Source organism: Mercenaria mercenaria, chromosome 8, assembly GCF_021730395.1.
Source record: "Mercenaria mercenaria strain notata chromosome 8, MADL_Memer_1, whole genome shotgun sequence".
Lineage (NCBI taxonomy): Eukaryota > Metazoa > Mollusca > Bivalvia > Venerida > Veneridae > Mercenaria > Mercenaria mercenaria.
In genome coordinates this window covers 24,838,390-24,859,651 of record NC_069368.1, presented here as the reverse complement: position 1 = coordinate 24,859,651, position 21,262 = coordinate 24,838,390, and the positions used below count along the sequence as shown (strand labels likewise).

Here is a 21,262-nt window from a genome sequence, read left to right as displayed (position 1 = left end):
ATATCTTATGCCTTTCATTTTCTGTTAAAATATGCCACTCTTATATGGCGTTTACACAAAATAACATGTAAAATGTTTTCATACTTTTACCTGCTTTAATCAAATTTCCCGATAATTTGAAAAATACTACAAACATTATTTTAAACACTAAAGTACATAAGTACACTTTGTATGCGCGACTTTCGGAAACTTTCTTGTAAACCCTCGAGAATTTTTTTTTAATAAAACTTGACATTTTTATAACACCACAGTCATTAGCTGTTATCATCGAAAGGTAGGAATTTCAGTTTTCTTTTTCTCTTACTTCTTTCAGTCGTCTTTTGTGTCATGGTTACAACATTTGAAGAAAAAAAAAAAAACTAAATGAAATTTCTTTACTGATGCATTATAATACTACAGAAAAAAAATGTGGTATACAAAAAAAGTCATGTTTTTAATAGATATGAAGGAATTTTTTTAATATATATATTTCTAAATGTTATTTCAGCAATGACTCAGATAAACAACATATTAATTGGTGGTATACTTTTTATTAGATATGAAAGAATGTTTTCAAAAATATATTTCAAAATGCTATTAATAAGCGAAATAACTTGTTGAAAAGTCATAATATATTGTATAATGAAATAATATGTAGATATTTATCATTATACATATATATGCCTGTTTCTCGTCGATTCGAGCTTTCTCATCGATTCGAGCCATTGTGTTTTAGTAAAATTCATGCTCATGTAGCATGTTCTTCCATCAGGAACTTGTGTCATTTACATTTTAAAATGCCTTGGAAAATGTTAGTCATGAAACCACTGAAAAAATGATGAAATACCTATTTTAAATTTTTGCATCTAAAATTACTTATTTCAAAAGGAAATTACATAGTGGGTAATATTGTGAGCCCAAATTTCAAATTTAAAGCACCCCGAGCATATTTCGACTGTTGTAACGAGTGAACAAGAAGTCAAACTTGATAGAAATTTGCTTTATGGAAATAGAATATGCAAACATAAACATTTAATGACCTTCCAAACAGAGGGCTCAAATTGATGAGAAAGTTTTAAAATGATGTGGAGTTTCACCTCCTTCAGTCTCATGCAAAAAAGTACATATAAAAGATGATAACATTGTAATTCTTATTGCCCATTGTTAAATGCAAATATTTTTGCAACAAAAAACAAAAATTATTTAATTGAACAGGTTTACAAAAATTTGCACACCTCTAAAAGATTTAAGAGGCTCGAATCAAGGAGAAAGCAGCATATTATGTAATGAAATAATATACTTATTGATATTTATCATAGATTATATATTGGATAATATATTCATATTTTACATATATTATAAGATGTTGATGAACAAATATGAAAAAAGAAGAGTTAAATGATGCAAGAATTGGACGAAATAGCAATAGTTGGAGTGGGATGTAAGTTCCCGGGGGCCAGGAACCTGAAGGAGTACTGGCGGGTGTTGAGTGATGGAGAAAACCACGTGAAGGAAGTACCTCGGGACAGGTGGAACATCGATGCCTACTATGACCCCAACCCCAATGCCCCCGGAAAGATGTATGTCCGAACTGCGGGCTTCGTCGATGGGTAAATTATACATTACTTTCTGTTAAAAGATATAAAGTTATAATTTATTTAGACCCGCCATTGTGTCTTATTCTTTTATGCTATAAATAATATTCTGTAAGATTAATATCAGTAAACATTAGAGGATAATATTAGTTACACTGCTTGTTGGTGACAGGATACGGGATATACGCTGTCGAGGAAATCCATATCAGACGAGAGCGTAGCTCGAGCCTGGTATGGATTTTCGAGACAGCGTATATCCCGTATCCTGTCACCAACAAGCAGTAAAACGATTTTATCTTGCCAACTACCTTTTACATCCTCACTGTACTGATTGATACAGATTTAATATTATAATAAAGCTACTTACAGTTACAGTGCAGACTGGAATCCTGAAATCTTCCCTGGTTTTCATGCTTTGATTATAGTTGATTAATACCAGCCATAAAATGAAAAATGATCTGTATTTTGACAGAATCACAAAACACAGAAGCACATTTATACAGGTTATGAACTGGTTTTGAAAAACTTTTACGTTCCATCCTTTCGAAAAATCATCAGATTAGACGGTATCAAGTCAAAACGTCCCCTAGTCAAAACACACCCCATTTTGGTCAAAACGTCCCCCATTCAGTTTAGAATTTGGTCAAAACACCCCCTTATATTTTTTTTGACTAGGGGACGTTTTGACTAGCATCCTATTAGACGATGTCAGAAATGTCTTTTAAAACTTCCGCTTTAGTCCGTTTCCTGTTAATTTCTTTATCTTGCAGATAGATTAAATAATCCTACAACAAACTGCTGTCTTACAAATGCGTTAATTCCTTTGCTTTCCGATGATTTTACTAAAACAACATCAACTTGTCAACGGTCAAGGTCAATCGCGGCCGTGCCATATAGTCTGTTTCACTGATCTGTCTTATCGAATAGTCTGTTTCACTGATCTGTCTTATCGTTAATATGCAGTATCTAACGCGTGGAAGAGTCTACCGTGCCATACAGAGTTACTGTTCTTCTATATATAATTTCTACTCACTTCACGAACCTAACTTAGATAGGAAAAATAAGAGCGGCAAGACAACACTAATTTTTTTATCTCGGAAATGATATCTATAGCTTGGGCTTATAATCTGACTTGTTTTAATTACGATAGCGGTGCGGCAGCCATTTTGTTTTTAATCAAATTTCATATCTGTAATGTACTAGCAGGATATGGAATATATCCTGTCTCCACGTGACGTCTGTTGACCAATAGAAATGCAAGAATCTTGTAGGAGGCGAGATAAATGTACATATTTAAAAAATATAGAAACCCTGAAGGAGAGAGCGTAGTGACCAACGTGGGTTTTTGTCTCAATATATACTCGACCTTTGTTTTCTTTAACATTAATTAATTGTAATTCGTTAACCGTTACTTCCTGCCTAGGCCAAAAACTATTTTTGTTTCGTATCCCCTTGAAAGACAAATTTCATTATTTATTGTCGGGAGGGTAGACATAGTTTATCATAGGCAGGGTTTATTGTCGGGAGGGTAGGCAGGGTAGGCATGGTTTATTGTAGGTCGATAGGATATGCATGATTTATTGTAGGTCGGTAGGAAAGTAGGGTTTATTGTCGGTAGGGTAGGCCGGGTTTATTGTATTTCATTCTTTCTTGTACTTTAGCTCCAAAATATATGAAAAACAGTATTTTCGATTTGAAAAGATTGCCTGTGTTAAAAAGGAAAGGTCGGTCGTGAGAGTCGAATACACATACAATTCTTTTTGGCAGTTAAACCATTACGGAGGGTGGGAGTCTAGTACTAGTTCTTCCCAGGAACGATGGTTAAGTAAACTGTCTGCCTCATATGACTCAGACTGTTAAAAGGGGCGTAAAACTCAAAACAAAACAAACAAACAAAAAAACAGCTTATTACAGCACTTATTTGATTTAATAAGAAAAACGCCTGTATATGTGTTGAAAAGCAACAAAAAAGGAACAATTGACGGTTAAATACATGTATTCCTTACAGTGCGAGACATACTTCTATAACGTATTAATAATTATCACGTGTTAATGTACAGCATAGATGAGTGGGACCATCGCTTCTATGGCATAAATGATATGGAAGCAGAGCTCGTGGATCCACAACAACGCATGGTACTCGACTGCGTTCACATGGCGTTTGAAGATGCTGGTATAACACGGAAATATGTTGAGGGCTCAAACACAGGTGTTTACATAGGTGAGAGTTTTCTTGTCAATGTTTGGTTACGCCAAAGATATATTTGTACAAGAACATAAAATTAACTGAGTTCACATGGAGTTAAAAGATTTTGAAGACTCATAGGTGCGTTTTCTTGTAAATGTTTATATAAGACAATTAGGTTTTCTTGTAGACGAACACAGAATTACCTCGAAAGATTTACCGAACAAGGAAAACGAACGAAACCAGGAAAAGTTGCCTAATGTCCTGAACTTTGTTTGTGTACATTTGATTATTTAACTACTAATTTCTTACGCCAGAGACTTCACTTTATAGACCGCCAATAGCTGCTTTCTGTTTTGTAGTCAAGATAGTAATGACAATAATGGAGAAAATATCATGACATTTTCAACAGCCAATTTGCAAGGGATATTCCATTAAGATTAACCTGTCATATCCGACAACTTGTTTACCCGACCTAATTATTAGTCTCAGACAGGTCGGATAAAACAGGTTTGACTGTATTCCTTTTATTAGACGTAGTTTAATATTTTAGGATGCATGACTGATGACTACAAAGGCCATGTCCTGGACGATACAACAGTTAGCAGTACCTACTCCGTGACTGGAACACACAATAGCATCATCAGTGCACGTGTCTCCTATGTTTATAATCTAACCGGACCTGCTATGACCTTAGATACAGCGTGTTCTTCATCGCTTGTTGCAATCAAAATAGCATCAGAAGCTTTGCTATTAGGTATGAAGATAATATTAGCGTTGTCCGATCTCGCCTGTGATGTCAGGCGACTGTGACTTCCACAGTGTGCAGTTGTTCGTCGAGAGTTCTGTTAAAAACTCAACGATTTTGAACTTTATTAATGTTTAATGACTTTGCGACATTTAATGTTATACATGTATGTTTTACTAAATTACCGTAGATCAGGTATTTGCAAATAAAGACAGATTGTTGACTGATAAATGAAAGTGTAAGTCGGTAATTAAAGCTGTACCTTTAACCGGTTTAACCCCACCCCCCACCCAGTGGTGCTTTTGCCACTGACCGTTCCAAGGCGGTACTCGTAGTTTCACCTATAATCTGTCTTTCAAGGCGGTACTCGTAGTTTCACCTATAATCTGTCTGGTTGTCGTTTAATTCAGGTGTCGGTTAAGACAGGTTTCACTTTATTTCATTTCTGAAACGCTGTATAACATATTATTATGTCTCCCCCAGGAGACATATTGTTTTTGCCCTGTCCGTCCGTCCGTCCTTCCGTCCGTCCGTCCGTACATCACACTTCATTTCCGAGCAATAACTGGAGAACCATTTGACCTAGAACCTTCAAACTTCATAGGGTTGTAGGGCTGCTGGAGTAAACGACCCCTATTGTTTTTGGGGTCACTCCGTCAAAGGTCAAGGTCACAGGGGCCTGAACATTGAAAACCATTTCCTATCAATAACTAGAGAACCACTTGACTCAGAATATTGAAACTTCATAGGATGATTGGTCATGAAGAGTAGATGATCCTTATTGATTTTGGGGTCACTCCATCAAAGGTCAAGGTCACAGGGGCCTGAACATTGAAAACCATTTCCGATCAATAACTAGAGAACCACTTGACCCAGAATGTTGAAACTTAATAGAATGATTGGTCATGCAGAGTAGATGACCCCTAACGATTTTGGGGTCACTCCATTAAAGGTCAAGGTCACAGGGGCCTGAACATTGAAAACCATTTCCGGTCAGTAACTTGAGAACCACTTGACCCAGAATGTTGATACTTAATAGGATGATTGGTCATGCAGAGTAGATGACCCCTAACGATTTTGGGGTCACTCTGTGAAAGGTCAAGGTCACAGGGGCCTGAACATTGAAAACCATTTCCAGTCAGTAACTTGAGAACCACTTGACCCAGAATGATGAACCTTCATAGGATGATTGGTCATGCAGAGTAGATGACCCCTAACGATTTTAGGATCACTCTGTTAAAGGTCAAGGCCACAGGGGCATGAACATGGAAAACCATTTCCAATCAATTACTTGAGAACCTCTCGACCCAGAATGTTGAAACTTCATAGGATGATTGTTCATGCAGAGTAAATGACCCCTATTGTTTTTGGGGTCACTCTGTTAAAGGTCAAGGACACAGGGGCCTGAACATTGATAACCAGTTCCGATCAATAACTTGAGAACCACTTGACCCAGAATGTTGAAACTTCATAGGATGATTGAACATGCAGAGTAGATGACCCCTATTGATTTTGGGGTCAGTCTATTAAAGGTCAAGGTCACAGTGACCTGTTCATGTAAAATCATTTTTTGGAAATAACTTGAGAACCACTTGACCTACAATGTTGAAACTTAATAGGATGACTGGACATGCAGAGTAGATGACCCCTATTTATTTTGAGGTTACTTGATCAAAGGTCAAGGTCACAGGTGCCTGAACAGTGACTTGAGAACCACTAGGCCAAGAGTGTTGAAAATTAGCGGGATGACTTGACATGCCAAGTAGATGATCCCTACTGCAGCCAACCATCAGTGTCTCTTTGACTTTCGCTCCAGACCCCTGTTGACTTCTTGCCTATAGGACTTTGCATTGGGGGAGACATGCGCTTTTTTACAAAAGCATTTTCTAGTTTAGTTTATTGACAATCTTTTCTTTGTGTATGAATGAAATGAGTTGGCCGTATCGTATATTTCACTTTTAAATGAGATACTATTGTTTGTAGTCATTCATTTACACACATTTTTCTCACTACAGGTACTTGCGATATTGCAATATGTGGCGGAGTGAATGTTCTACTAGATCCACAACTGTTTATTGCATTGTCGAAGGCTAGAATGCTCTCCCCTGATGGACAATGTAAAACATTTACCGCCGAGGCAAATGGCTATGCAAGGGGTGAAGGATGTGGCATTGTCGTATTGAAGAAAGTATCAAAGGTTGATACATGATAACATTTATCTGTTCTATTAAGTATTGAACAACAGTACCTTGATAAATAGTAAAGGAAACACCCTCGCCTTATAAAATGTCATGTTTGATTAACAATGTAGCATGTGTAAAGCTGCTTGTTCACAGGTTTGGGTGAAAATGTATAATTTCTTAAAAACGACATAATTATGTAAAGCAATAATATGTAATAAATAGCAAGCTAGAATCAACAAAATAAGTGAAAGTTTGCATAACATTGTGGGACAATGCATTGACTGTGAAGAATTTGGTTTGGCACGCTATAATGTTATATTATATTTCAAAATGTACAGCATTGCATTATAAGAAATTATACTGAAAAAGTCTATAATGTTATATTATATTTCAAAATGTACAGCATTGCATTATAAGAAATTATACTGAAAAAGTTTAAATTGATTATTCCTTCTAAAATAAAGTATTTTACCAAAGTCTGCGGACGAGCTGCTTTAAGAAGATAGTTGATTAACTCTTAGCCTACTAACGGCAAGGATGTTTGCCTAAGCGACCATTGCAGATCAATACTACACAGCATGTCAGCTGTGCAGACAGATCTTGATCTGCAATATTCGCTATTCAGTCAGTAAGTTTTCAGTTTCACTTACACAAGTAATAAGCAGAATAGTTTGGATCAATACTGAGAGGGAGACAACTCCGACACTGCTACAGACAAGAATGGGAACAGTGAGTTCCCATACTGCTGAACAAATGCTCTCTCATGCCCTCAGCAAGAAAAAGTCCAACACATTTGCACGATACAATTTAACAAGTAACAATCATAAATGTAACTTAGTTTCCAAATTTGACCAAATATTTGTATATAATAAACCTTAATACAAGCAAAGTGACCTTTATTTTTATTTTAGTAGCACCAGGAAATACATTTTATGAGCTACTTAAAATAAGACAGAACAATTTTCCATGTAAAACCCTGTGGACTATAAATGGTACATGAAAGATGGAGTAGTCCATTTTAGAAATTTAGCAGGCTAATGGTTAACATTTTGTATATAATATGTAGACAAAATAACATTCTTTGATAAGGTTATGGCAAGCTATTCTTTCTTTAATTTTCAGTTGTTGAAAATATTCAAGCGCAGAAATTTTGGTGCACACGTTATATGTATTCTTTTACATTTCATTCCAGGCTCTGCAAGATGGGAACAAGATATGGGCAACTATAAAAGCAGGTTCAAATCAAGATGGCCGAAATGCTTCCCCTATTACAGCACCATCTGGGCAGCAACAAGAAAAGTTAATTGAAACTATGTATAGAAAACATGATATAGACAGATCCATCATATCAGTTATTGAAGCACATGGTAAGAATGCTAATATTATATATAAAGGCAAAGGTAAAAGCTTTGCTTATTATGGTGCCATATCATAGTGTCACACCTAATGAAATTTTGGTGTTTTTGTTGTGTGTGTGTTTTTTGTTTGTTTTTTTTTTGTTTGTTTTGTTTTGTTTAACGCCGTATTTCAACAGTATTTCCGTCATGTAACGGTGGGAAGTTAATCTAACCAGTGTTCCTGGATTCTGTACCAGTACAAACCTGTTCTCCACAGTAACTGCCAACTTCCCCACATAAACCACCCCGCCATCCGTAGACCGACGCTCTACCTACTGAGCTAAGCGGGCGGGATACCTAATGAAAGGATCACCCATATCTGACTTATGAGACACCTTCTTTCTGAGTATATTCACCTCCCGAATTATATTTTTAATGCCAGGCACCAGGCAGGTAACCATTCTTTGACTAGCTGACTGCTCACCAACCGGTCATGTCAGAACGAATCCCTACTGGGTATCGAACCTTCGACCTCCCGCTCCCAAGGTGGATGACTAAACCAAGGAATACGGCTATATATAGCTATATGTATGTTATATTATACATGTCATGATCGACATCGGTTACTGGCAGTTCCATTTTACTATTTGAATTTCACTTAAAGTCCTTTTGACATACATTTGAAGAGAAGGTAAATTGCATTTTATCATTCAGTTATTTACAATGCTCGTACAAAATGTACATCATAGCTTGTACATTAACATATATTTTTAGGTACAGGCACCGCTATCGGTGATCCAACCGAGGTGAAGGCCTTAGGAAACCACTTTGGTATAGTATCCGGGGCACGGGATGTATTTATTGGTTCTGTGAAAACCAACATTGGCCATCTGGAGGCGGCTGCTGGAGTGGCAGGTTTAATCAAAGTACTTTTGATGATGAAGCATGACACTATTGTACCGTCATTGTGGTATACAAAAGCTAATGAAAATCCGAAACTGTCCTTGTCAAAACATGGTTTCAATGTTCCAACTATGTGCACCCCGTGGGTAAAAACAAACGGTTTAGAAAGGGTTGCATGTGTCAATAGTTTCGGCTTTGGAGGCACTAATGCACACGCTATTGTAAAAGAATTTGACAATGTTGATAGAAACAACCACGTGGAGCAAACAGCCATACCATATTTTGTAGCAGTTTCTGCTTTAGATGACGTATCTCTGCGCGATAATATCCGTCATTTGGCGGAAAGTCTTAAGTCCACAAAATACAACATTTCATCTTTGTCTTGTACATCAACGTGTAGAAGGGATCATCATCCTTTCAGGAAGGTATTTCAAGTGCACTCGCAGGGGGATCTAGTCACAAAATGCGAGAACTTTTTGTCTAGGAAAGAAGAAACTCCAACAGTTTCCGCCAAAAATAAAATTGTGTTTGTATTCTGTGGAGTTGGAACAACCTGGCGTGGAATGTGCAAGACCCTGTTAGATATCGAAATATTTCACAATACGATACGGGAAATTGACGGCCATCTGGAACAACTCACAGGCTGGTCGATAGAAGAGACGTTTGCCAACTCAAGTGATATAAACACAGATCCAGTTGTATCGCACATCGCAATATTTTGTTGCCAAGTTGGACTCGCAAGTCTTTGGAAAGGACTTGGAGTGACACCTGAGGCTGTAGTAGGCCAGTCAGTAGGGGAAGTTGCCGCAGCGTATATAGCAGGCTATGTAGACTTAAAGACAGCGGTCCATATAATATATTTTAGGTCCATAGCACTTGGCACTGTGAAGCGGGGAACAATGGCAGTTGTACGAAACATTCGGACAGAGACGGTCAAGAAGTATTGTGCGACAAACAACGAAAAGGTGTGCGTAGCTGTCATTAATAGTCCAGTATCTTGTACTATTTCCGGTGACGAAGATGCCATCCATAATCTTACAAAACGTCTAGAAAGTATACCTGACACAACTCCAGTAATAACAAAGCTTGATGTCGGTTGTGCCTATCATAGTCCTCTTGTTGTGGATGCTGCAAATCAACTAAAAGCGAAATTAGAACATATCCAGAGCAAACGTGGGGTTATACCAATGTGTTCATCTGTAACTGGAAAATCTGAAACGAACGGACTTCTTTCCACGGCAGAGTACTGGGAGAAAAATGTGAAATATCCAGTTTTGTTTGATGATGCTGTCAGAAACTCTACAACACATAAGGGCCATAATATATTTCTTGAAGTTGGACCACATCCTGTGTTGAGAGCACATGTCAAGAATATATTACCAAGTGAAAGAAAATACACAGTACTGCCATCCATGAAGAAGGAAGATGACATGAATACGCTCGCAGATTCAATCTGTAAACTATTTGAAGAAGGGGCAAATATTACTTGGAAATTATTACTTCCCTGCAGAGGCCAACCAACAGAAATACCCATATACCAGCTTCGCAGACACCAAAAGCTTTTCAGAAGTGATAACGCCCTAACGAGGACACAGAAGCTTGAAACATCGTCTGTTGCTCACCCTTACGTTAAACGGGTTCCTGCGATAAATGAACACAGTCAATTTAAAATGGAAGTTGACCATGAGACAACATGGTTTGTCTATCAGCATGAAGTAAACGGAACAGTTATATTTCCAGGAGCCTGCTATGCAGATATCGGTTTTGAAATTGGTAAATTAGCGAAGAAGACCAAATGTCAGTCTGTAGTGTCTGTAGAATTTTTGCGTCCTGTGAGAATAGAAGATGGTAGAAAAACTCTTCTTCAGATTTCTACTGTCAAACAAGACGAAGAAGTGTTATTTCACGTGAAAAATCAGAACGTGGTTACTTGTAAAGGTTGGGTGAAACAAGTTGCTTCCGAAAGAGTAAGAAGAGGCATAGTCGATTTGGAAAGCCTACGAATGTCCGTCTCTCGTGTGAAAACTGAAACCTTCGAAAGGGAAGATATATACAGAAAGCTGCAGTCACTTGGATTTAAACACGGAACGTGTTTTCGTCTCATGATAAATGCCGTTACAAACGGCAAGGAAAGTCTGTCAGAAATGAATGTTCCTAACAATATTTTACACGAAGCAGACTCAACTGTATTACACCCATGTATACTTGACGTTATGATGCAGTCAACAATAAACACAACAAATGACGACCTGATGAGTACAATACAACAAGAACAGTTGACATTTTTACCAGTAGCAATAAACGAAATATACAGTTACAGAAAACCAGAAGAGAAAATGATCATATATACGAAAAGAATAAACACAACTATATTAGAGACAGTGTTTCAATCACACTACAACGTTCTACTGTTGACACAAGATGGTCTTCCTGTTGCAGAAATTGTAAATTACTGTACATTCAGCCGTCGTCATGGACACACTGCACCTTGCGACCTTAGCTATGAGCTTCACTGGCACATGCTTCAAGGGTATACAAAAGACAGCAATCTAGCTTGCCCAAAAGTACTTCTTATGACAAATTCTGAATATCAAAAAACTTCACAGGCTTTTGAAACTTTTAGGAATATCATCGTTTCTCGGCAAAACAGGGATTGTGACACATACAGAACATATGTAAGGGAATCATTTGACATCGCAAGACAGCGTTGGGGCTCTATTAAACAAGCGGATGCTATAGTGCTATTGATACAAGAAAGTTTCGTTGAACACATTACTACAAAAGAAGGAGCATTTGAACTATACCAGCTGATCAAAGGAAATTGTCTGCTCCTGACGGAACTCATCAAATTCAAAACTGAATCTGCCATTCCTACCCCATTATACGTTGTGACACAAAATACTCAACCAGCGTTGCCCATACAGGAAGCAAGACATAACATGATAGGAGCAGAGTTGTGGGGCTTTGTTCGTTCTCTTCACTTGGAATTTATCCACGGTGATATAACTATGGTAGATTTGCAACCAAACCTGGAAGAGACAAGAAACAGCCTCGTCAACTTTATAGCTGCAAGTCTTCATCGTCTTTCGACGACAGTACCTGATATAATTATACAGTATGATAACATATTAGGGGCACAGCTTGACAAGGTTAAACGTAGTGAACTGACACCATCACTTAGAAGAGAAACAAGTCCAGTAGGAACTTTTGTTAGTTCATGTGACGTTTTCTCCAAACTGTCTTCAGGAAGAGGCGACATACATCTTTGCATTTCGGAGTCAGATACACGACAATCAGATAAAGTGTTTAACGTAATAAGAGTGTCCGAAGTAGCATTGCATCCTAGTGATATGTTCCCTAGAACAACCAGCGACCTGAAATCAGAGCAAGATATTTGGCAAGACTCTCTTACGGATGGATATTCAGTTATAGGCGTAGAATATACAGGTTACCCGAGATCCACGAACAAGAAACGGGGTCCAGTTTGCAAGACAGGAGTATCTCAAAATGATACAGAAGGAATGGAAGATATGTGGAAGGTGGTGGCATTTTATCCAACTCAGATAAGAACAGAAACATCAGTTCCTAAAGAATGTATTATTCACTTGAAAGATCTTCCGTTCTACAAACCCGGGTTAATCACATATGCTATGATGTTTTGGAAGTTTGTAGAACATGTTCCGTTGAGACAGAATGTATTTGTTTGCAAAGGCCGTTCCAGAGCATTACCATACGCAATTCTGGAAGAAATGTTGAAAAGCTTGAAACATTCAAGAATAATTAATCCAGAAGAGATAGATCAAACACCAGTTGATTTGGTTTTAACACTAACAAAGTTCGAAGAAAGTTATGAATTACTGTGGAAATGCAGCACAATTGTGTGTTTGCAAAACAACTTTCAGGAATCAATTGAAACAACGTTAGCAAGAACCAACAAACACACCATCATCAAAATTACAACAGAACAATTATTCGACAGGAAGTACATTTCAAAATTTCTCCCAAAGGTTGTGTCATGGTTACAAAGACACAGCAAATTCGTGGAGACCTGCATTTCACATCACGTGTCTAGAGCTGCTGTCAGATCCTTTGAAACCTCCGATGATATTTTATTTCCATGCAACGTCATTCAACTTTATAAAGATGGTCGTTTGAATATTCCATTGAGACATTCGCTCTCAAGTTTATTTTCAAGACAGGGTTGTTACATCGTTACCGGTGGTACGACAGGTCTCGGATGGGAAACAGTAAAACTTTTGGCTGAAATGGGAGCTGGAGTTGTAGCTCCAATGTCTCGAAGAGCTGTCGCAAGTGACAAGGCCGAGGAAGCCAACAGACTTTCAAGGTCAACAGGAAGTAGTATAGTTTTCTTACAGTGTAATGTTAACGACTTTAAGTCTGTTACTAATGCGTTGCAAACACTGCAGGTTAAGGCACCCCAGTTCACTCTAAAAGGTGTCTTTCACTGTGCTGGAGTTTTACAAGACAAGCTGCTTATGAACATGGATGAGACCATATTAGAAAATGTACTTAAACCAAAGGTATTGGGAACTCTCAATATGCACGTGGCAACCCGGGCAAACAATCTGGATTATTTCGTTGTGTCTTCATCAATCAACCGTTTCGTTGGATCTCCAGGACAAAGTAATTACGGTGCGGCAAATTCCTTTCAGGACGCTTGTATTGAATGGAGACGACGTTCAGGACTGCCAGGTCAGGCAATAGATTGGGGAGCGCTGAGTGTTGGAATGGCTGCCAGATCTGTGTTCATTGATAACTTCGCCAAACGTGGCTATAGTCTGATGTCCGTTGCCGAAATACGCAGCTGTTATCAAGAGATATTGCTGAGAAACACGACCAGTGTTGTATACAGCGATATAAACTGGGACGCAGCAGCTAAAGACTACCTCAACCCGCACATGGTCAGACCAAGAATTCGAATGGAGTTACTCTTAGATGAATCCGTTTCCAAAATTACAAGTGATGAAAACGGGAACGAAGCAACAGATATCTCGTTTGATGTTCAATCTCTAAAAAATTCCGACACAGAAACGCAAATGGTTTCTTTGGTACGACTTCTCACACTTGTGGCGGGCAAAGTCATCGGTGGTCCAGTCGGTCAGATATCCGAGACGTCGACGTTATCGGAAATGTCGTTTGATTCAATGTCAACCGTTACGTTCATCAACGTAATCCAGGAAATGACGGGTTATAGAATTCCTCCGCGTTTCTTGTTAGACACGGGGCGGACAATATCAGACATGGCAGATCTGCTTCAAGAAAAGTTATGTGTTACTGTACATAAAGAAGATACTAGAAAAAAAGAATAATGTTCCTCCTGTGACTGAAGAAAGTTAAGATGTTAGTCAATTTTAGACTTGCTGGGTTGGTGGATGATTGTCAAAAAGTGCGCAAAGTAAAAATTACAGAAATAAGCATTAGTTGTCCCGTAGCGGATAAGATGCATTCATAAAGCTGAATTTTGATACATATCTATGCCGAATACACTCTCTGACTTCAAAACGAATCAAAGACTGGGGGCCTCCGTGGCCGAGTGGTTATGGTCGCTGACTTAAATCCACTTTCCCCTCATTGATGTGGGTTCGAGCCTCACTCGGCGAGTTAAAGTCTTCATTTGAGGAAGCTATCCCACTGGCTTACGGAAGGTCGGTGGTTCTAACCAGATGCCCGCTTGTGATAAGATTATGCTCGGAGGGGCACCTAGGGTCTTCCTCCACCATCAAAGCTGGAAAGTCGCCATATGACCTATAAATGTGTCAGTGCAACGTTAAACCCAACAAAATGAATAAAACGAATCAAAGACTATACATACCAAAATTAACAAGTTTTCCACTTTTTTGTTGTTCTTTGTTAAAAAATCATAGGATTTTTCTAAAATAAAAGGCACACTCGTGTAAATTTTTAAATTCTGCACATTTACATGATTGTCTAACTTTTTCAGTTACATAGTTGGGGAGATAGATTTATATCGAACCTTATTTTTTTTACTTTTTCAGGAAACACAAAAAACATATTGATCGATAGCACTTTTTAAAAATACTGAACCTACAATTATGCAGTTTCGGTTGTTTTGTGTTTTCTTTTGGGTTTTTTTTGTTGTTTTTTGTTGTTGTTTTTTAAACTAAAATAAACTATGTTAAAATTAATCATCAATTAAACGATTGAAGTTCAGTTCATTTTAAATTATTTTTATATCGAAAAAATATAAGAATCGAAAAAAAACAACTTAATCTTCAATTTTTTTTTTTACCTTTTTGGGGGTTCGGTTATTTTGATTACAGAGTTGACCAATTTGGCTGCGGTATTTTGTCATGCGGCCAGTTTTGCCTTTTCCTATTCGCTTTTTATTCCGGTAATTTCAGGAAAGGTGGCACACTGCAATTTGCTTGTAATAAGTTAAAAACCCCGAAACAGCAAAAAATCTAGGTTCGGCATTTTAAACGGTGTCATCGATATGTAGCTCATGAAACAAAAAATTGGGAGATGTATTGTTTGCTGGTATAAATTTGTCTGATGCAGAAATAATTCCTGTAATGGTTATCTTTCATATCAGTATGTATAATATTTATACAAAGTTGGTTTTAACTGTTGTTGATTTACATAATTGTTTGATGTTGATTTACATAAAAGTATTCTGTTTTGATATTATCATAAAATCTTAAATGCTGTGATAAACAAATTTTTATACATTTTGTACAAAGTATCGACTTTCTTCACAGATATATTTCGTGCAAATACTTGATTGTCAGCTGCTATCTGTTTGAAGTGAAAGTAATACTATTAACGAGTATGTAAGGTCAAAACGTGCTATCAGCACATTGTATTTACTAATTTATTTTGCTCAATTGCAAAACAATTCATCTCAACTTAAACTATTATTAAACTTCGAGCAGTAAGCCCAGACTTACACTGTACGTTCTTTACGGCATTTACCGTAGTTTTTCCGTAAGCTAAAAGTGCATTCGAGACTCAGTTCCCGAAATCGAATTATAATCTCTTTCTATACACCAGCCATAATTGGAACCAGTCATCTATTAGAATAAGTGCCAGCATTTGTCATTACTGGTACCCATTAATTGGTACCCATTAACAACTGGTTAGACTGATAGACACACCTACAGTGACCTAACCAGGATCATCATTTAGTCCTCTAGGCAATAGCATAATGTCGCTCTTCTGCTGTTTTGAGTTGCCTATAACAGGAAATATTAACGCCATAGTAACATTTTTTAAAAATCAGGTCAAGTTTACTTAAAGTAGCTACGTTGATAAAAATTAAACTTTATATTTAATGTGGTCGTTTATGACATTTATGACAAACGAAAATAGTCAAACAGTTGTCAGTGACACTTTAATCCGTTATCTGGTCTCGCGCAAAAAAAAGGAAAGATCATAATGCAGAATGAACAAATAATAAGTTTAATTGACTTTTTTTTTCAGAAATTTTGCTGAACACGGCATAAATGGAGCTTTTTAAATTTCATTTATTTCTGAATTGAAGAATGTATTGTAGAGAGCTTGGAAATATTGCGTTCACATTAAATGACGAAATGAAGAGAATGTTACGAATGAAAAATCAAATTCTTAAAGATTAATAACATTCTTCATATGAAATAAATTGTGACTGTTATCGTATTAACATGATTATGCATAATTTTGCTTATGAAAAACTATGAATATGTAGAAATAGTGTTAGTAATTGTTGAAGAAGTTGAAGGTGATTTTGTTTCCTTCCATAGGTAATTTTTGATCAGTATACTGTGGGACCAGACCGAAAAGACCACCCACGGGAAAAGCAAAAAGTGAACTTTGTTGTCAGGTGGTATCTGTTCATTGATAATGGTCTGATAGGAGTTACAAATCAAGGAATTTTTAAGTTTTGTAAATGTATATATGTCTATACAAATGAATATTTCTACCTCAGCGTCTATGTCAAATATCTAAAAAAGTTTTATGTGATTGACAATGTATTTAAAATATATACTAGGTTTTACAGTTGTCACATGGAATTACACAAGTGTATGTGTGTCAGACAATGAAATGGCCTGTTCCAGACACATGTGTCAATGCCATGCCAATCAATTTATAGAACAAAGTTCCATGTAAAGATGCATTTTTATTTACCTTCTCTCACATTACATGTATGTAAGTTAATGCCAATAAAACTATACGTGTGTTTTCCATTTCTTCATGTAGAGTCTTGTACCTGGATACTTATACGTCATAGAAATGTTTTACTGAAATGTAAAAAAAAAAAGATTGTCAACATGTTTTCACTACTTATTTGTATTAAATGTGGATATAAAGTATTTATTAGACTGTATTTATTGTGAAACCTTTAATTCAGTTTGTTATATTTGCACGTTTAAACACGTTTGTTTACTTCAATGGATATGACAATTTATATGTAAGACTTAGATTTACTTGTGTTGTTTATATTTGAATTTGTTTCAGTGAGAAACATTAGTGAATTATCGTTCATTTAAACTCTCTGAAACTACTTCGGACCTTTCATTGGATTACTCAATAACTCTGCTTTTAACACTATTTATTTTGTTTGTTCTGTATGGTATACATTAAGTTTAACTATTTACAACTATGATAATCAAACTAAATAATTAAGCTGTATAGCTCTATAATGTTAACATTTTGGTGTCTAAATTTTGATAGTCCGAAAATTTAATGAACAGAAAAGTGAAAAATTTCAAAAATTATAACTTGAATATCTCCATGAGACACAACGATAAAGTCAGAGGATTCCAACTAGATAGGTTCAATGCCTGGGTCTTTATTTAACAGGTGAGATAATATGTTTTTCACTTATGTATTTAAATTTTGTGTATTTTCACCTTTATAAACAACAATATATCTATTTGGTAACAAGGTTATTATATTTCAACATGAACATGCTGATTTCAACAGAATGCAGTGATACATACTGAAACGCGGTAGGGTAAAATAAGCACGTTGCTGTCGAGAAAATGCACGAGGAAAGGAAAAAAGATTAGTACTATTTATATTTGGACTACTTGTGACTAGACCTGCGGAAGCTTACATTCTATTTGATAGTGATCAGCCTAATACTGACTGGACTTAACTTACTTTGTAGCTGGCGTAAAGCGTTAGACTTGCGATTCTTATTTCTATTGTCCAGTTGGTTCGAATCTCAACGTTATCAGTACTTTTTTTTATATCTTTGTGTGTGTGTTTTTATGCTTCGTTCTTTTTATGTTTTAATTACATTTTTTTCTTTTTAATGATGCTTTTTCGTTATTTTTTGTTTTTCTATTTTCATATAAGATATGACATTTAGTATGAAACTGAGTTGGGATAAGCAATTTATGCTATTTTTGTGTACATTTAATTGAAACTGCTATGGGTTTGATTTCTGGGAAGGGCCGTTTACTGATGTTGTATGAACTTGTGGCCCGACTCATTTGCTTATTTTCTTGGCTGTACATGTACATTTTTGATGTTTGATATTATAAATGTAAATATTAATAAGCAATAAAATACGATTAAACAATAATTTGATTTCTGGCTAATTGGACAAAGTGTCAATCATGCTTGTGTGACGTCATAATTATTACGTCTTATGTTGTACTTATGTTGTTTATCTAGTTTTCAAGATCCCGCAAAAGAATTAATGTTTTCATGGATTTTATTCAGTATATCTTTATACCAAGAACTGTTCGACACATGTATGCATTTTCAACAAAGCTTTTGTTTTTTATCATACATGTTTGTATTTTCAGCAGTTACGATAAATTTATAACAAATTAATGCGCTTCATCATTTCATAATTGTAATACCGAGCGAGCATAGACAGGTGCCGTGCAATATTTGTTGAGACAATTAGACATACAGAATTTAGAACAGACCTATGGTTCTAGGACGCTAGAACTCGTTTAAATGGGTCAATCGTGTTGTTGTACTTATAAATAGACTAGCCCGGTTTATATAATAATAGTTGGCCAGGGCTACGGATATGTATTGTATTTTCATGCGCGGGTCCAGAGTGGGGACCGGGGGTCCGGACCCCCTCTGGAAAATCCTTAAAAAAAGGAAAGAAGAGTAGAAGGAAAGAAAATGTTTTTATTTTTCGAAAAAGGCAATATTAGGACCGCATTCAAAGTATAAGCGGCTGCTGCTTCATACAACCCCGACATAATTCATATTTATATTAATTATCTTAAAGAAACTAAGAATTCAGAATTCTACCTTGAAGAAAACTTGATTTTTGTTTATCATTTTCCCAAAATTTAACAGGTTAACACATATTACTGTGAAAATAAGGGGTATATTGTATATAAAATTGCAGTGGAAAGGTGTTCTTAAATGCTCCTAAAATGCCCCTGAATGCAGAAAATGAAGCGCGGGGTGGGGCGGGGGCAGGGGTGGGGTGCCGAACCCCTCTGAGAAAATAAGCTGGATCCGCGCATGATTTTGCCATCGAAACATTTCTATAAAATGCTTCTTCCCCTTCCGTTTGGGTCCGTCCATGTTTATAAACACGTTTGTTTATTTTATGGACTGTAATTGTCACATGTTTACAAACAGAACATCTTTATTATCAAACGTAAAAAGGTGATGCATTACAACTCTGCTGTTGTAAAGAATTGAAGAGTTCGTCTAATATTGAATTTCGAACGTGTGAACCGTGAATTACACATTCTCCACATTTTACCATGTGTTGCCTGGAATCAAATTATAGATCTGTCTTAAATTTTTACGGTTGAAAACATTGGTGTTCTGTTTGTAAATGTCAAATAGCGATCGTAAACTATAGGTTTCCTACACACGGTGTATACCCATATCGGATCCCTTTCTGTGAAAAATGAGAAAACGGACCCCTCTCTGTTCGCGCACAGGACACTCTCTGTGCTAAACAATGAACTCCAACCTCAGTCAGCTCGGAAAGTCAAATGTTTCGTCCTAAACACATTTTTTTGCATAAAAACATATGGCCCACGGAATGACGTACCTATATACCATGCTTTTTTATTGTTACATTTATGTTATCAGTTCAAACAAGTCCAAACGAAGATGTAATGTAGACGGAGGGTACTGGCTTGAATAAACATCGTGCTAAAACAGATTTTAATACAGACGTGTCAGCTAAAAACAAGAGTCCACTAGTCAGGAGTTTGAAATCTTTGTGTGATATGTTTAGTCTTAAACAAATAATCAATAATTTTACAAGAATTTCACTTTCATCTTCTACAACTATTGATTTGGTCTTGGTATCAGATCCTAAAAATATTCACAGAGTGGTGTAATTGACTGTTGTGTTAGTGACCATATGATGACATTTTGTACCAGGAAAGTTTCACGTGAATTTATTGGAAAACATAATACTGCTACTGTTCGTTCCCTAAAGCATTATAATAAAGAAAGTTTTCAACAGTTTCTTCTGGGTTCATACTTGTCGTCAGTTTTATATTGTGATAATGTAAACAGTGCATGGAACAATTTTAAATCAATTTTGTCTCTACTTTAGATACCATTGCTCCCCTAAAATCTGTTCGCATAAAACAAAGAACTGAAGAATGGGTTGGCTCTGAAGTTCTAGAATGTGTTAAGGCTGGGATAAGGCTTTCTATAATTTCAAAAATGTCAAATTTGAAGAAAACTTTAATGTTTTCAAGTCCTCGAGAAACAAGGCTAATACTGTTATTATGAATGCAAAAAAGAACTTCTTTAAATCTTCTCTTGAAAACAATAAAAATGACTCTAAGTCTTTATGGAAAAGCCTAAAAGATCTAGGTTTACCAAGTAAGAATAATCAGTGTACAAGTAATATTGGTCTGACCATTGATGGTAACATTTGTTTTGATAAACTGAAGGTGGCAGAAAAATTTAACTCATTTTACACCTCTGTTGCAGATAAACTTGTGAGCAAATTACCAAACTTTGTTAAAAATTTTGGTATGAATTCTGTTTTTAATTTTTATTCTTCTAAAGGTGTAAAGCCTGATAGTTTTTCATTTTCAATTGTTTCTGAAAATAAGGTTTTGAAGTACCTAAACAATCTTTGTCCAAATAAGGCGACAGGTTTAGACTTGATTCCCTCACGTTTTGTTAAAGACTCGGCCTCTATTATTGCTGGTCCACTTTCACATGTTATAAACTTGTCAGTAATACAAGGTACTGTCCCTGATGAACTTAAGTCTGCTCGTGTAGTGCCTTTGTACAAAAAGAATGATAAGACGGATGTTGGGAATTATCGTCCAGTTTCTATCCTTAGTATTGTATCTAAGATCTTTGAGCGAGTCATTTATGATCAGTTAGAACAGTACCTTGTTCAAAAT

General features: G+C 36.4%; 2 protein-coding genes across 2 annotated transcripts in view; one reads left to right on the top strand and one right to left on the bottom strand.

The window, feature by feature from the left end:
- The window catches only part of LOC123522853 (patched domain-containing protein 3-like), a 33,397-nt gene extending 31,279 nt beyond the window's left edge, over positions 1 to 2,118 (bottom strand). Inside the window, exon 1 of the mRNA XM_053549557.1 lies at positions 1,942 to 2,118. Coding sequence (XP_053405532.1) covers positions 1,942 to 1,986 — 45 coding nt within the window. The 5' untranslated portion in view covers positions 1,987 to 2,118. The remainder of the gene's footprint in view (positions 1 to 1,941) is intronic.
- Positions 15 to 19,333, top strand: LOC123565452 (uncharacterized). The gene is made up of 6 exons (XM_053549554.1): positions 15 to 1,589; positions 3,635 to 3,795; positions 4,313 to 4,516; positions 6,523 to 6,704; positions 7,883 to 8,057; positions 8,802 to 19,333. The coding sequence occupies exons 1-6, from the start codon at positions 1,378 to 1,380 to the stop codon at positions 14,258 to 14,260; spliced, it is 6,393 nt and encodes a 2,130-aa protein (XP_053405529.1). The 5' UTR covers positions 15 to 1,377; the 3' UTR covers positions 14,261 to 19,333.
- Positions 19,334 to 21,262: the final 1,929 nt, after the last annotated feature.